The sequence below is a fragment of the Suricata suricatta genome, chromosome 7, assembly GCF_006229205.1.
Source record: "Suricata suricatta isolate VVHF042 chromosome 7, meerkat_22Aug2017_6uvM2_HiC, whole genome shotgun sequence".
Lineage (NCBI taxonomy): Eukaryota > Metazoa > Chordata > Mammalia > Carnivora > Herpestidae > Suricata > Suricata suricatta.
The window spans coordinates 133,710,896-133,727,937 of NC_043706.1; the positions used below are offsets into that span (position 1 = coordinate 133,710,896).

At 45.8% G+C, this 17,042-nt stretch overlaps 1 protein-coding gene across 1 annotated transcript in view; it reads left to right on the forward strand.

Annotated features, from left to right (window-relative positions):
- Nucleotides 1-17,042, forward strand: part of TIAM2 (T cell lymphoma invasion and metastasis 2) — a 119,216-nt gene that overhangs the window by 19,680 nt on the left and 82,494 nt on the right. Inside the window, exons 5-7 of the mRNA XM_029943255.1 lie at nucleotides 1,340-1,775; nucleotides 7,461-7,633; nucleotides 9,635-9,859. Of these exons, the coding sequence (XP_029799115.1) occupies nucleotides 1,340-1,775; nucleotides 7,461-7,633; nucleotides 9,635-9,859 (834 nt within the window). The remainder of the gene's footprint in view (nucleotides 1-1,339; nucleotides 1,776-7,460; nucleotides 7,634-9,634; nucleotides 9,860-17,042) is intronic.

A 17,042-nucleotide genomic window follows, 5' to 3' on the forward strand; every position in this document is an offset into this window, starting at 1 on the left:
TGACCCAGCAATAGCCCTGCTAGGGATTTACCCAAGGGATAAAGAAATGTTGATGCATAGGGGTGCATGTACCCCAATGTTCATAGCAGCACTGTCAACAATAGCCAAATCATGGAAAGAGCCTAAATGTCTATCACCCGATGAATGGATCAAGAAGATGTGGTGTATATATATACAACGGAGTATTACATGGCAATGAGAAAGAATGAAATCTGGCCATTTGTAGGAAAGTGGATGGACCTCGAGGGTGTCATGCTAAGCAAAATAAGTCAGGCAGAGAAGGACAGATACCATATGTTTGCACTCATAGGTCTAACAGGAGAACAGGAGAAACCTAATGGAGAAACAGGGGGAAGGGAAGAGGGAGAGAGAGTTGGGGGGAGAGAGGGATGCAAAACCTGAGAGACTATTGAATACTGAAAACAAACCGAGGGTTGAAGGGGAAGAGGTGGTGGTGATGGAGGAGGGCATTTGTGGGGAAGAGCACTGGGTGTTATATGGAAACCATTTTGACAGTAAACTATTAAAAAAAAGTATGTCTAACAATAAAAAAAAAGAATTATGCCTTTGGTATCCCTGATGACTAGAACAAAGTAGATTTTTGAAGAAAAGGATGTGAGTAAATGAATATATTCTTTTCAAAAAAGAAATTCCCCAACTAACTAAAAAAATACTATTTATGAAAAACAAGTTACTAGCAAATACTCTTTATAGATAAGGAATTCCAGGTACATGGTTTTTACTGTCTGAAGTAGGAAAATAAAGTGCTAGACATCCTCCAGTTTTGATTTGGGTAGAGGCAGTGAGAAGCTGGGGACTGTGTTTTGAGCAGAGAAAGAGAAGTTTGAATAACAACACCTAAAAACCTGCTTCGTGCCTGTTCCTTACCCCACCCTGTGACCCTGGAATGAATGATTTTCTACTTAGCTTTGAAAGGATCCAAGAGGAAGACAGACTGCCAAGAGCATGAATTCTTTCCAAGACGACACTGGTTCACAGTTAGTGAAGAAACATCAGCCTAGAAATCTCCACTGATGGGTTTTAAATATACTAGTTAATTTCTTGATGCTCAGCATAGGTTAGGTTTAGGATAGTCAGTGATTTTTTGTTTATATCTTGAAGCATCGACTCCACTGGCTATAGGTTGGATTGGGCAACACTGTTTCTACAGTTTTTTCTTGTTTGGTGACTTGATGATTGAAGGTGCATTTTTGTTAAAAGAACGTTGCTTGGCAGTAGCAGCATCTGTGACCAATAGTAAGACTTGTTTGCAATGTTTGGGAAGGGATACTGTGGATGTGCATAACCTCTAATGGGTGTTTGTCTGCATTGCTCACAGGAGCCGAAGTCCAAGGAAGGCAGTGACTACTTTGACAGCCGCTCAGATGGACTGAATGCAGATGTGCAGGGGCCTTTCCAGATGTCTGCTTCACTGTGGTCAGGGGGCTCGGCTCAGATCCTGTCCCAGAGAAGCGAATCCGCTCATGCAATTGGCAGTGATCCCCTCCAGCAGAACATTTATGAGAATTTCATGCGGGAGTTGGAAATGAGCAGGACCAACACAGAGAATGTAGAAACGTCCACAGAAACTGCTGACTCCAGCAGTGGGTCACTCAGCTCTTTGGAGCAGCTTGATCTGCTCTTTGAGAAGGAGCAAGGGGTGGTCCGGAAAGCAGGCTGGCTGTTCTTCAAACCCCTGGTCACTTTGCAGAAGGAAAGGAAGCTTGAACTGGTGGCTCGGAGGAAGTGGAAACAATACTGGGTAACACTGAAAGGTAAGTGCATTGTTGACTCAAGAGGGCCACTGGAATCATTTTGTCCAGCTGCCCTGTCTCCTAGGAAGTGCCATTCAGTCCAGGGTTAGTTTGCATCAATGTGAAGGGATTTGACAGAATTTCCAGCATGCTTTGCTACAAATACTTTCTCAAACCTAGATAATATAAATTCTGTAATAGTCTTGTATATTATTCATTCTAAGACATAATGATTGAATTTAATACTTATAGCTTGTTATTTTATAGTTATTTCTGTACCATTCTTAAATACTTTTCCTGCCTCTGGGTATAAAAATATTCCAAATAAGTAACCAAATGTAGATCTTGAGTATCATGTTCTGCACATGTTCAGAACTCCAGAGAAGTATCTCCTCAGCTGGTATGATGAAGAATTTCATCTGGATTATTTGATTTGTGTTCTCTGACCTTTATAAACTAGAAAATCTAATTGTTATCACAAACAAATATCTTCTTTTTAATGTGAAGGAAATGGGAGTAAAAATTTGTTTTGTTAAGATGATGAACATTTCTTGTAGGCATTGCCATTTAAAAATTATAATTGCCTTGCTCATTATGGATGTATAGACTTGAAGCAATCTAAGTGTCCTGAGGAAGAGTGAGGCTCTAAGTCGATACGGTGTGGATTTATATAGGTGCAAAGATGATTTACACAGATGCCAACCGGAGGAACAGCCTCACAGCCTCTGACATTTCTGCACAACTGTCTTGTGACTCTGTCAGAGGAACAGAGCATGGTGTCCCAAGTCAAGCCTCGTTACAGAGCCCCACCCTTCCCTATCCTGGGAGAAAGCGGAACTAGGAATCCTCTCTGCAGACTGTCTTTGTGAAAGGCCTGGAGCCCTCCACAGGGCTTCTTTCTAGCTTTCTTTGCCCACTATGTAGAGATTATAAGATGCCCCCACCCCAGCCTTGGGGAGCTGGTGCCATTTCCTAATTACCCATAAGCCTCTCTGGGCAGGTTGCACTTTTGAAGGTATCTTGTCCTTAAGTAACACCTTTCCCTAGCAGTCTGGAAGGTTTATAAAACCCATGACCCAGTGCCCAGCGCAGACTGCGGTCTTGTTTTCCAGCTGTGGATTTAGATCCTTGTGATGCATGGTGCTTGAGGGAAGGCCAAGAGCTCACCTGGCTTGGGCATACTGGGGAGTCAGGTTCTCACACTGGATGATGGACGAAATACGGGAAGTTGGGATACGGGGGTGAATCTAGCAAGATACAATTCAAAGGGACTGTTATGCTCTGAGGTGTTAATAATCAAGGAACCACCCTGAGTACAGGACAGGGAGGTGTGGCTCCCAAGTATTACAAGTGAAGGAGATTTGGGGGTTTGGTCTGTAGGCTGTTCACTGAATGATTTCCAATGGGATGATGTCAAGATAAAAGTAAATGTGGTTTAAAAGAGTCAGTGTGATCTTTGGCTTCATCATTAGAGATGTCCCATGTTCTATAGCTACATCAGTCGCTCCTTCCTACGCCAGGGATGGACCTGGCCGTTTCTGCTCTTGGAGGTAAAAAATAGTGCAGGAGACCCAGAGACCTGTTAGTAAACAAGATGAGGGTTCTTGAATGGGTCCACCTGAAGTATTTCTCCTTGAAGAAGGGAGTGAAAATGTCCCCTGTGAAACTGTTTATGCACCACAGTCTGAAGTTGCCTCCTTCCTGTATGATCTTTGAAAGAGATGCACTCCACTCCATAATATGACACATACTTACTTTTTAGTTATTGTATTTATTTATATTTATTTTTCAGTGTAAAGTTTGTTAAAATTGGTGCTTTGGGGGTACCTGGGTGGCTCAGTTGGTTAAGCAGCCGACTTCAGCTCAGGTCATGGTCTCACAGTTCGTGGATTCATGTCCTGCGTCAGGCTCTGTGTTGACAGCCTGGAGCCTGCTTCAGATTCTGTGTCTTCCCCTCCCCCACACCTGCTCAGTCTCTCTCTCTCTCTCTCAAAGTTAAGTAAACATAAAAAAAAAAAAAAAAGAACTGATGCTTCGGAACGTTGTTCCCTGCCTGTCCTAATGGCTCTGACAGTCCCCCAGGGTACACCCCCTGGTGGTGGGCGGCTGGTGAGGGTATGTTTGTGTGTGCCTAACCCACCATAAGAATTGAGGCCGCTGGTGACACCGGAGGATTTAGAGCCATGCCCTGTGGAGGATGGTGTGAGGATCCAGGATGGTTGAGCTTGCAGAAACTAAGGACTGAGGAGGCAGAGAGCAGCAGTCTTCTAGAAGAGACACCGATTTGCTCTAGTCTCCACAGTTTGGGTGGGCACGAATAGATGAAAGGCAAGCTGATTCTGAATTACTGTAGAAAGAAAAGAAAAATACAGCCATGGTGGGAGCCACGAGCAGGCGGAAGGGACACCATCTTTCCGATGTCCCTGTCCCTGCAGACGCTCGTGCGGAGCCAGATTGTCGGAGGCTTCCTGGGGGAGATCCAGGCAGGAAGAGCCCATGTCTGGGTTCCATCATGGAGGCTACACCGCGGACTTCCGCTGCGGGCTTGCAGGGCAGGCGTGGGCCTGAGTGCCCGACATTTCCAGGATCTGCGCGCCTGCTGCGCACTGCTGTCTTGTGCTTGCTCGTGCGACACCTCAAGACCCACGGATGAAGGCTGCTTTGTGAGAGCAAATGTTATCAAGCCCACATTCCTTCCTTTCCTTTGCAGCCAAGGAAAGGCATGCGATAAAGATGTTTTTTTCCCAACATAACCTTTTCCGTGTGGCTTTCTACACCTCTTTCCTCTGGGAATTCAATAGGTTGAGTTCAACTTTCTTGGCTTAGAATCCAAGTTGTAATGTTTAGACTTAACTATTTGGTTTCATCCTTGTTAAACACACACACACACACACAAATATATATCAAACAATATATGTATGTGTATGTGTGTGTATATATATATATATATATATACACACACACACACTTAAGCAGAATTTTAAAATTATCTTTGAAGTGTTTATGTAAATAGATTGGAAACATGTTCCGGGGAGAGTGGCCAGGAACACGCTGCCTGGTTGTGTACCTGTGTTGAATGTATAGTATGCTGAAGGCAGAAATGTTTTCTAGGGCTTGCAGGACGTAATAAATTTTTAACAGAGGGATTCTGCTCTCTGTGTCTTCTCCAATGAGTGGATTTTCACGTGGTTCACTGAGGCTCCAGATGGGGCAGTTGGCAAGGTCGAAGAGTTAATCCCTCAGAACGCACGAACTCAGGAGAGGGGTTCCGGAAGGAGTCTGGAGGTGCTGGAGGTTGTGCCGTGTGAGAGGGCAGAGAGGATGATGAGGTTAGGGTGGGTTGTGAGGGTGTCCGGAAGAGGTGGGTTTGAGCGAAGACGAGACTCGCTCTCTCTTTCTGCTGGTGACATTTCTAATAGTACCTCATTTGTCCTTATACTCCCGCTGCTGTTCCTGTCCGTCTTCTTCTGCGACCGTGGCGAGAAGAACTTCCACTGTCAACCTCCCAGGCCACCACCAGCTCCTGGTGGGGACAGTGCAGGGCTGATGGCCAAAACGCTGGGTGGGGGTGGTGGGGGCAGGAGACGGCACTGACCTGATTGGACCCTTTCTCCATCAAACTTACCGCCCCAGCGTTCGAGATACCGATGAAGATGACTTTGATATAATAGATTTACAACTGATTTCTTGTTCTTTAAATCTGATAGCAACACAATTTGTGCCTGTTGGTTTTCATCCTGGCCTGGGGCTAGGGCGACAGGTCCCGTTTTGGTTTCATGCTGTCACGGCAGAGCTGCAGCGGGAGGCTTGGCGGCATCTTGGCACCTGCCCAGATTTTTGTTCATTTCCTCTAGATGTAACGAGTCAAACCACGGCTCCTGGGAGCTCAGGACAGGGAACCTGGGAAGTAAATGGTAACCTGTCAGAAAGAATTTGGACTGGGTAGAGCTGGCATTGCTCTGCCACCTTCACCCTGGTCCTCGGGTCCCCAGGTCGTGGCATCGCAGCAGCACTCAGGCCTTTCCCGTTGGAAATGTTTGGGGACATGTTTCTCGGTGCTGGTAAAAGAGACTAGTTCAGTCCTGCAGATGCAGCTCTGGCTGCTGGATACCTCCCGCTATTTTTCCTTCTTCTAAGCACCTCTCTTAGCCTCGGTGTGGGTGCCTCTTGTTTGCAGGAAGAAAGATTGCTCGTGCTTCTTGTGATCATTAAGTGCTACAGAGGGAGAAAGTGGTGTCCTGGTGATGTTGTGTCTGGGGGCAGAGCCACCTGCCAGCATCTTTTTCTCTTGGCTTCTGTGCTGTCCTGGAGTACATTATCTGAACGTGTTTGTCCAGATTTGGATTGGGTTTTGAAGGAGGAAGTGAGGCAGGCTAGCATGAAATCGTGTTTTAAAACCTTTACGCTTTTGTGAATGCGGACTCCTCACTCAGAGGGCAAACAGTCATGCTGCGGACCTCTTTCATTCACAGTGGAGGTGAGAGCAGGCGGGCGCTTCTTTACTCTCAGGGTAAGAGGTTTTTGCAAAGCAGAGGGATGGTGGTGACTTGTCAGCTGTATTTGGGTGTCGAGGCTCGGCATATGAGAAGTGCTCAAAAGATTTTTGGATGAAGGTTTATCACCAAGAGAACATACTTGTGAGCATGTTAGAATTTGCTTCAAGGCTGCATCTGATAATTATAAGGCACTTCTATCTAATTATAAGAGTAGATACTTAATAACTTCTACCTATAATACCTCACTGGCTTCTTGGGGGAAAGCTGTGTAGCTGCAAGCATTTTTGGAGTAATGTTTTAAAATTGAGGGAGATTTAATTTCATTTCCCCCTCTTAATATAAACTAGTGAAATTTGTATTGTTATTTTCTCTTACTGCAAGATAAAAGAAGACACTAATGTTAAGTTACTTCACATGGCATTTGGAGGATTAAGTGGGTGCTTTTCTCATAAATTGCCAAGTTTTCCAGGTAAACTCAGTTTCCTGTTACCACAGATTTTAAGCATAGGAGCTCCCTTAGTTCATGCACATGGGTTTTCTTTGGCTTTCTGCACTCCGCTCTAGTAACTCAGTGGTGTGGTTAAGTGCGAGGGCTTAGGGCATCTGGGTGGCTCAGTGGGTTAAGCATCCGACTCTTGATTTTGGCTCAGCTCATGATCTTGCAGTTTGTAAGTTTGCGCCCCACTTCAGACCCTGCCACGTGCTTGGGATTCTCTCTCTCTCCCTCTCTCTCTCTGCTCCTCCCCTGCACATGTGCGCTCACACGCGCGCTCTCTCTCTCAAAAATAAATAAATTTACAAAGAACAGGGGCTGTGGAGCCAGTACCTGGGCAGTCCAGCCGTGGGACCTGCATGGTGGTATAATCTTTCAGGTTTCTCATCTGTAGAATGGGGTTAATAATGACACCAGCCTCCTGGGGCTGCTGTGGGGACGAAATGAGCCATTGAAGAACTTAGAAGAGTTCCTGACACAGAATAAGCAATAAGAAATGTTTGGAATTGTTATTACTGATATCATGTTAACAAAAACATGTCATTTTCACTTCAGTTACACCAGTGCCACAGGCATACTTCGGATACCACAGTGTCCTTTTGTATCACATGGTTGTCTCTTTCCATTTTCTTTTCTCTTTTAGATGCTCGCTTCTCGCTACTTCCCTGTGTCCTCAGGATGGTGGCACACATGTTCTTTTGCTTCTCTGTCTCACAGGATGCACCCTGCTGTTCTACGAGACATACGGGAAGAATTGCACAGATCAGAGCAGTGCCCCCCGGTGTGCCTTGTTTGCAGAAGACAGCATAGTGCAGTCCGTCCCAGAGCATCCCAAGAAGGAAAACGTGTTCTGCCTCAGCAACTCCTTTGGAGATGTCTACCTTTTCCAGGTACCGGCGAGCTTGCTAAATGTGGGGTTGAGGCGAAGGCTCGTGCGCTAGGACGATAGAAGGAACAGAATGGAGAGGCACAGCTCAGCAGTGAAACAGAGCAGAGCACAGTTAGGCTTTGGGTTGGGGCTTAAATAAGCAAGATTGGCCTCCGCTCACTGTCAGGTGATTTGGGGTCAGTGCACAGTCATACAGCAGGCCTTGCTCAGGATGCCCCATGGGTGCCAAGCTGAGTGCGGCCCCCGGGATGGTCTTTCGGATCTGAAGAGAGAAAAATCGTGATCCCCATTCTGCAATAGCTCGCAATCTAGTGGCACAAGGTCTGAAATTCCCCAGAGTGGAGGCTGTTCAGTGAGGCCTACAGAATATGGCTTTAGGGTTTTCCTAAGAATCCCAGTAGGAGTAAAAGAAGCAGTTTTCAGGACAGCCGTAGAGACATAACACTGGAAGGTCTCATTTTCCAGCAGAAGGACTTAGGATGTTAAGATCCAGGGTATCTGCTGCCACAGCCCCTTGCGGTTTTCCAGCGAGTGCGAGGTTGAGGAGTGTGGTGGTGCTGAGCCATCGGGACCGGCATCAGGCTTCAGTGCAAGCTCGTGGTGCTGTGGCCCGGGTCCCCACGGGGCACTCCCTGAACCGCTTTGAGCTTTGGGTCCCACAGCCAGTGGGGCAACAGGAGCTTATAGGATTGCTTTGAGGATAAATTATTGCATGTGTTACGTACTAAAGAAGTCCTAACTATGAGTGCTGTTTTTGTTGTTAATTAACTCAAAAGAGGTAGAAGTGAAGGAAGATGAGTGTACTTCTGAACTGCTACCTGAGCTCAGCCCAGCCCTGCGTGTGGTCCCAGTGGCCAGAAAGGTTCACAGAAGACCCCTGGGTCCTGGGTTCGGGTGTCTTGATGATGCTGGTCCTGGACACTCTCAGGAGGCCTGCACAACAACATAGTGTTCTCTCAGCTAACTGTGGGAATCTAGAATTCTCTGCAAAGGATTGCCTGTTGCCGGTACCAGGTCAACTCATAGGGCCTCTAGCCTTTTTGTTGTCCCCGAATTGACTTACCAGATTCAGGGCCTGAGATTGGATTTTCCTTCTCTTAACACGAAGGTTGCTGAGACTTTTTATGATGCTTTAAAGCCAAGTAACGAATTGCTGTTAATCTGAATTATAGGGAAGGTTAGAACATTAGATTAAATCTGCATGGATTTCTTAGGGACAGGTGTGAAATGAGTATTTTGTGATTCAGACAAAATACCCTTAGTACTAAGAAATTTACCCAGTAGGCCCTGATGTGTGATCCCAGAGATCATTGGGGGATCAATCCATAGCCTGAATCTGTGTGGTTATTTCTGGATGTCAAGGGAATGGAAAGGGCTTTTCAGCCTGCTTAGAATCGTAATCTCTGCTCATTTGGCTTGTTTTATTTTTAAAATAATTTTCTTACATGGACATTGCATGTAGTCATGTTGTCTGAAGCTAACTGAAGAGCGGAGAGAGAAGAACCATTATGTATATTCCCCGTGTTCAAAGGCCGCTATTTTAATGTTGTGTACATCCCCCCAGTGTTCTTTAATAGGTGAAATTTCATATCTATGTTTCAGAGTTTAACCTTTTAAGCTTTAATGTTTTCTCACTCTGTTAAAATTATGAAGATAAGCACCTTTCAGAGAACAGCATAGTGAAAGACCCTGAGCTGAGTGGATATGCCCCGGTGGGATCGCTCCTCTGCTCTTGGCTTACAGCGTGGTTTGTGGTTAGCCTTCCTGTTGGATCTGGGGCTGCATGATTATTTCGGTCTTCTCTGGGCATTCTCTCAGCCCCTCCGGAGTCCAGGAAGCCCGCAGGCCTGAGCTGAGTGGTTGGGTCTGTTTTTGAAATTAAGCAGTTTTTATGAAGTGAAGGTATTTGTTGGGTTTTACACATCAAAGCCCAGCCTCCCACTTTGGGGAACACTTTGTGGTAAAACAATTCCAAATAGGTTTTTTTCCCCCCTGCGTTTAGGCCACTAGCCAGACAGATCTGGAAAATTGGGTCACCGCCATACATTCAGCTTGCGCATCCCTTTTTGCAAAGAAACATGGAAAAGAGGACACGGTTCGGCTGCTGAAGAACCAGACCAAAAACCTTGTTCAGAAGATAGATATGGACAGCAAGATGAAGAAGATGGCAGAGTTGCAGCTGTCCGTGGTGAGCGACCCGAAGAACCGGAAAGCCATAGAAAACCAGGTATTACTTACTTAGGTAGTTGGTTTCCTTGCTCATGTCATTCACAGCAAAAACCTGGGTAGGAATGCACACCGGTGGTGGTGGTGTTTCTTATACCTCTGGGGGGACAGTTTCTGTGGCTTCTCATCTCCTGTACTCAGTGACAACACTTTTGTGACATTGGTGAGGTTGGTTACCTTTAGAGCGTTTGGTTATCGTTATATATACAGTGGAATATATGGAGACCAAATCTTGTTTAAAAATTTTTGTTTTAAATATTTATTTATTTTTGCACACGAGAGAGACATAGAACAAGCGGGAGAGGGGCAGAGAGAGAGAGAATCTGAAGCAGGCTCTGAGCTGTCAGCACAGAGCCTGACGCGAAGCTCAAACTCACAAACTGCAAGATCATGACCTGAGCTGAAGTTAGACATCTATCCAGCGGAGCCACCCAGGCACCCCTTGTTTCATAACCTTGAATAGCTTCTTCATGCCTTGCTGATTCTCTCCTACATTGTCACTTTCAGATCAAGACTTATATATAATTAAACCACTAGACAATTAGATAGGATTCTAATACAGATGGTGGCTTCAGAAAGTTTGGTTTCATGTTATACAGCTATTCCCATGTCTGTGGATTCCAAAAGAACCGTATGTATTTTTTCTGTTGTCCACAGATAAGATGCTAAGGAAAGTGCTTTCTCTGGTCTAGTTCCACATTCATATCATAATTAATTAGCTAGTTTCTATGCTGTTTGCCTTTTGGAGGATTAAAAGCAGCTTTTTAGTATGTTTTCCTTTGCTCACACACCCTAAGCGCTTAAATACATGTCCGTGAAAGTTATAGCATCTCCGTCTTCATAAATGGAGGCTGAGTGTCGTATCTTCAGAAGATTAATCAGAATATTTGGAGGACAGATTGACATAGGGACGTCTGCCAGTTGGTGGGATGGCCCTGGACGTGCAGTGACCAGGGCCTGATGCCGGTGACAGTATAGAAGCTTAACAACTTACACGGAAGAATTTCTGTCATCCTGTGGCTGTGTCAGTGAGCGCATCCAATACTCTCGAACTGAACTGTTCCTCAAACAGAATACGCCATTTATCTGGACAGTACCTGCTAGCAAACTGCACACTACCAGTTACCAGGGAACTGAGCAGAAGTTGAAGCTGCCAAGCAGAGTTCAGAGAGGCGCGGGTGTTGGGGCCTTTGGCAGGAACACGGCCGCGGGAGGAGCTGTCGCCCCAGGAGCTCCCCCTGCCCCATGCTCTCTGCCCTCTGCCGCCTTCTGACTTACCAGCCGCCTCTCTCAGGTCTGGGAAGGGTTCCGGTGCTGCGGCAGGACCCGATCTCCCAGCTTTGCGTCTGTGTGGCTGTAGGGATGTGTGTCAGGGCTACCTGACCAGTCAGAACGCTTGTGGGGGAGGAGAAACGGTTCTTCCATTTTTTCCCTGGGCCACGTCTCACGTGCGCGGTCCCAAATTTCCAGGATCCAGTAGTCACAGTTGTCTGTCTGTCCTCAGCGGTGGAAGTCCTGGATTCAGGCGTCTCAGAGTGTTCAGGGCGCCCCAATAAACCAGTCTCGGGCGGATTGCATGGGGGGAAATGGGGCTTTAACTTCTACCAGCTCTCTAAAAATTAACTTTGAAGCCATACTTTAGTCCTATAAAGGGATGTCCTTATAGAATGTCAAATGTTTGGGTCGAGGAAGATAAAAAAGGGAGATCGGGCAACATTCAGAGGCTCTTAGACTGCCACCCTTTTCCTTCCCCTTTCCTTTTGAGTGACCCTAGGAAATCCAAGCAAACGTTTTAGAAAAATACACATTTTCATTAAATGTAATTTTATGTCATAATGCAGTTTCATTAAGTGTCTTTCATAGCTGAAAATGATTAATTTATGGTGTCTCTGGGAGGAGAGTTACATTCATATAAACCCTATACAGACTCCAGGGTCTTCGATGGTTGGGTTGCCTGAAGTAAAGCTCTTTTAATTCTTACTGGTGGCGCCTTATGCATTCTTTATCAGAATCATTACATTAGTTATTTTAATGCACTGTCGTGACACTACTGATTTTTCATTTCAGTTCTTCCTACCCTCACCCCCGCCCTGCCCGCCTCTTGCGTACACAGAGTTACCTTCTCATACTGCACTTGTGAATTTCTGGTAAACATTTGGGATCAATATTAAGAAATTACACCTGAAAATTCTCTCCTTGCCATATCGGCCGTTTTTAAGGTCGTACTTGAGTCCTGTTTTCCCAGAGGTCTTTGCAGGGGGTCCCACAAATTATATTTGCTGCGCTCACTGACCTTCGCTCCTTTGCCAGATGGTCGTGAAGAGAGCCATTAGGTCTTTACTCGCAGACCCAAAGAATGTGAAAAGTCAAGGTGGGAAACAAGCACATGCTCAGGATTAGTTTATGAGCTGGTCTTTCACTAGAGCACGTTATGTGAGACTACAAAGGGAAAGATGTTTTCAAACCAGACCAGCAAGATCACGCCGTTCCACATATCCCATAGTGATACACTTTTCTCTTAACCCCCTTTTAAAAGCTTCTTTAAAAGAGCAATAGTGCTTTATCTACTTGCCACTTAAAAATCTCCACGTCACTATATTTTATTTTACGTAAAAGAAAATGTTTTATCTGTGCAGTGCTTCCCCCCAGAAACCCCCAAGGACCTCAGATGTGGTCATTTATAGGCTAACAGCGGCAGAATTTACGGTGTACGTTACATCATGCACAATAAAGTCTCTGGAAACATTTCCTTTGATGTGCTTGGGCAGGGAGATCACTGCGTGGCCCTGTGCAAATAAAAAGATAAAACGGTGCATCAAGATAACGGCTGATCGCCATAGTGTTGGGCGGAAAGGTGCTCTGCCGGAAAGAGAGTGTCACGTGGGCTTGTCCCCCAGCCTTTCCACGACTGCGTGGGCAGGAGGGCGCGGCTTTCATTTGAGCCCATCATGCAGCTGCCTTCACATGTTGGGTTCCTTTTGAAGTTCCGAGGGAGGAAGAGCTGGAAATCAAGTCCAGTTGGTGGTGCTTTATTTTCCTTTCCATTTGTTATTTTAAACAAATAAACAGGGACAGAACCTCACCACCCTTCGGCGATCTTGGCTCCCCCGCAGGTGGCTTCCCCACGTCCCTGGACGTTCTGTGTGTTCCTCACTTGCCCTGGTTAACGGCCGGTGGGAGAAGGCAGCCAGGATCCTGCGGAGGATGTGGTGGGGGCTGCAGGCTGGGCCACGGGCTTGTGACACTCGGACTTCTTTTTAAATATTTACTCAAAGTTCTCTGTATCCCTAGTGCTTTGCTTGAGGTGGTGTATGAGTGTACCCACGTCTCCTGACTTCGTCACTGTGGTGCCCTGGGCTCCTCTCTGTGTGGGCCCCACGCATGCTCCTTACGCCAGCTCTGGACTTCCTTCCCTCTGGCCTTCCCTCTTTCATCCCCAGCTAACATATCCTCTCTTTGACCTCACTCTGCGTCCTCAGGGCCCTTGAGCTTACTTATCAGGGCTCTTACCCCAGGACATGGTCATGTATGATTTCACAGTAGCTCCATAGGGTTGTATCACCCATTGGGTGGACGAGTGAACAGACCCTGAGAGAGGTTAAGACAGTTTTCTAACTTGTCACACAGCTGGTAAGTGGTGGAGCTGGGATTGGACTACAGACACCCTGACTACTAGCCACGGGGCTCTGTTGGCCTCTGGATAGGACTTGTGAATCAGATTGTGTTTTGCTTGCTGATTAATCATGTGAGCAATGGTTTTCTATAAAATTGAAATTAGTGTTTAAATGATTTCCACAACTTGAATTTTTTTGGCTTGATTTGAAAGGAAGTGTATTCATTATAAAATGGAGTGAATTTTATGGCCTGTGAATCCTGTCTCAAAGGGAAACAAAACAAAACAAAACAGACTCTCTAAGCCTTAGCTGGGTGTTCTGCCCACTACTTAACCCCAGTGTAGTCCTTGTCGCTAGATGGGTGTTCCTGAGAAGGTTAGGTTGTAGAGCTTGGAAAATACTGCGTGGGAGTTTTTAACGTACTCTACCAAAAAGGGAAAAAAAAAGGTCTTTTAGGACAAATCTTATAATGGACAAATGACCAAGTGCTGTGATCAAATGACTGAATGGGAGAAAATATTTTTCTGAGTATTGGGTGTGGTGGGACTGTGCTTGTCATCGTTTTTATGTATCACTTACTCATCCGTTATTTTTAGCATCAGGCTCCCACCCCTCCCCTCCCGCTCTCTGCAGCAGACCGTCATGATCTGAGCTCATGAAATGAGGGTAGTGATTTTAGCAATATTAAAAAGGAAACTTTTGCACTGCTTTTGTGACAATGCCTAAGTGGAGATTTTCCTCTTAATGTTCTCAGTAAATTTTTCTTCTGCAGTGGAAGTTAATGCCTCCGAGTGAGTTTTCTTCACGTCACTTTCCTGTGTTTTGCAGGACGTTAGACGAAATAAAAGCTCAGTCTGCATAGAAGTTGAGTTTTTATTTTCATGTCCTGATATTTATCTTAAAAAATAAAGAAGTGTTTAGGGACAGTGATGGGTACTTGAGGAATTCAGAAGAGGGAAACACGGTCTTGGTTTAAGGGAGTTGATTTGGGGCATTTTCGTTTTTGGTACTGTCAGAAAAATCTTCAGAAATTCCCGCTAAACGTGCAGTCAGATAATATTACTGTGTTAATGATGATTGAAATTTACTGAGGTAGCATTGTAATAGCTGCAAAACTGTCTTCTGTTTCTCCCTCTACCTTTATAAAAATGTATCTTTATCTCCTACTTTATGTCATCATTGAGGGGTACCATAAAGTATGTTTATCTTTTTAGTTAAATTCGTTTAAAATTTGGGCTGAACTTGCACGTCAAGCCTGGAAGGAGACTGAAAGGCAAAATGTTCAGTACAAATAGGACACAAGTGAGAGTGTGGTCTTCCATCCCTCCACACTGAATGCCCGGGGGCTTGGGGGAGAAAGGCGGCAGTTGGATGAAAATTTGCAGGAGAGTTGCCGCAGGGGGTGTTGGATGGTGCACTGACATCTGCCTTAGGAGTGAGAGGGTCTGCGATTCGGGGGCCATGTTGCAAGTGCTTGATCGTAGCTCATCCCCATGTGCTGCTCACTGGGGTTCTGCTCTGGGCCTTTGCGAGGCGGGAAGGGCCAGCTCGTTATAGGACCCTGGTCAAGTCACTTCCCTCAGTGGCTCAGGGGGCCTCAGTTTCCTCTGCTGGTAAACGGAGGTGTGGGCATTGCAGGTTCATTGCAGAAGTTGGCAGACTTTCTCAGTGTCACTAGGTCTGTTTTGAGCTCGTGGATCAGCCTTTTTATTTCCCCCTTCCCTCCAAGTGACCCAAGCATGTGAACTCATACTTTTACCTGGTTTTCTCCCTTTTCTACAACTTGGGTGAGTCTGTGGGGAAAAAAATGGAATATTTCATTCCAACCACAAATCCTCATTTAACCTCCCTGGCTGAACCTCTCTGAATGAAACACAGCCTTCCCAACCAGAAATACCACCTTTAAATACGGAATAGATGTGTGACTAATGATGACCGACTGCTCCAAGGATCTGTGGCGGTGAAGGCTATATCAGTCACCGTTCCCCAGAGGAACACAGCCAACAGGATGTAGGAAGAGATTTATTATAATGAGCATAGTCATGTGACTCTGAAGGCACACAGCCCCATGATGTGTGGCATCGGCAAGCTGCAGAACCTGGTGAGCTGATGGTGCCCTTCCCATTCGAAGGTTGGCAGACTCAAGACCCAAGATGAGCTGGTCGTTCAAGTCTAAAGGCAGGACAGAAGTCAGTATCCCAATTTGAAGGTCACCAGGCAGGAGGGATTTTCCCTTACTTGGTGAAGGGTCAGCCTTTCCTGTGTATTCAGGCCTTCACCTGATTGGATGAGGCCCACCCACAGTGGGGAGGGCCATCTGCTTTCCTCAGCCCACCCATTTCAAGGTTAATCTCATCCAAAAACACCCTCATAACTCTGGATACTCTGGGCCGGTCAAGTTGACAGACATAGAATGAAGCATTACAAAGGCTGAGTCAGGATGAATGTGGGAAATACTGTTGAAAAGGAGAAGTCATAAGGTCCCTTCCATTTGTATTTTTTATGAAATTCACTTTTAAAACAACCTCTCCATGGCACAGTATTGACTAAGATACCCGTTCTCTAGAAGCATAATCATACACGTTAGGGGCTGGCTTCATCTTCGTAACGTCTCCGTCAGGCTGTCTGGCTCTCCTGGGCTCTTCCTCCTTGCAAACAACATGAGCATCTGAATCCATTTCCTTCGCAGGAATTTACCTGCGTTTTGGGTGGAAATGTGGAGACATGCTGCCGCTGAGCTCAGCGTTTCTGACAAAATTTGCAGACTGCCTGGGTATCACCGAGCTGGCACAGCCTGTACTTTCCAGTGGTGTTTTGATGTGGAGTCACATAAACACATTTAAAAAAACACTTGGCAAACTCCAGAATTCCGTGAAAATACGAGTTTCGTCTTCCCTGGTCTCTCACGATTGGCTGACACCCAGATTTTATTTGACTTTTGTCCTGTTAATCCACTGTGGATGGCATGGGCTTCCTTGTCTTGTGGTGTCCAGTGCCTCATTGGTTTGTCTTGTGGTGGTTGGTGCCTCATGGCCAAACTAGAGAGGCAGCTGTTGTGAATGAAGTGACCCATGAATCTTAATGACAAGCCTTTACTGTAGACCTTCTCCTGGATGTAGAGACGGCTCCGGCCACCGCCGAAGGCCAGCTTTCTGCCCTGCTGCTGGGTCCCCGTGTGGGCCAGCGACTGGAGCCTTCTTCACGGGTGATATGTAAACATAAATGTGTTTCGATCCTTGGAAGAAGGGGGAGTGCCCTCCTCCCCCAGAATTCTTACCAATTCATAACTTCAGTTTTGAGGAAGCACATAGAAATTTCAGTTGTGTAAGTAGTTAGATGTGTTTTAATCTTATTCAGATGTATAGATGGTGATTATTCTCTAATACACTTAAAATAGGAGTAAAAGCTGTATTTGTCTTTACCCCTGAAGTCCATTGGCTTCTTTTTTTTTTTATTTAATGTTTATTATTTTTGAGAGAGAGAGTGTAAGTGTAAGCAGGGGAGGGGAAGAGAGAGAGGGAGACAGAATCCAAAGCAGGCTCCAGGCTCTGAGCTGTCAGCCAAGAGCCC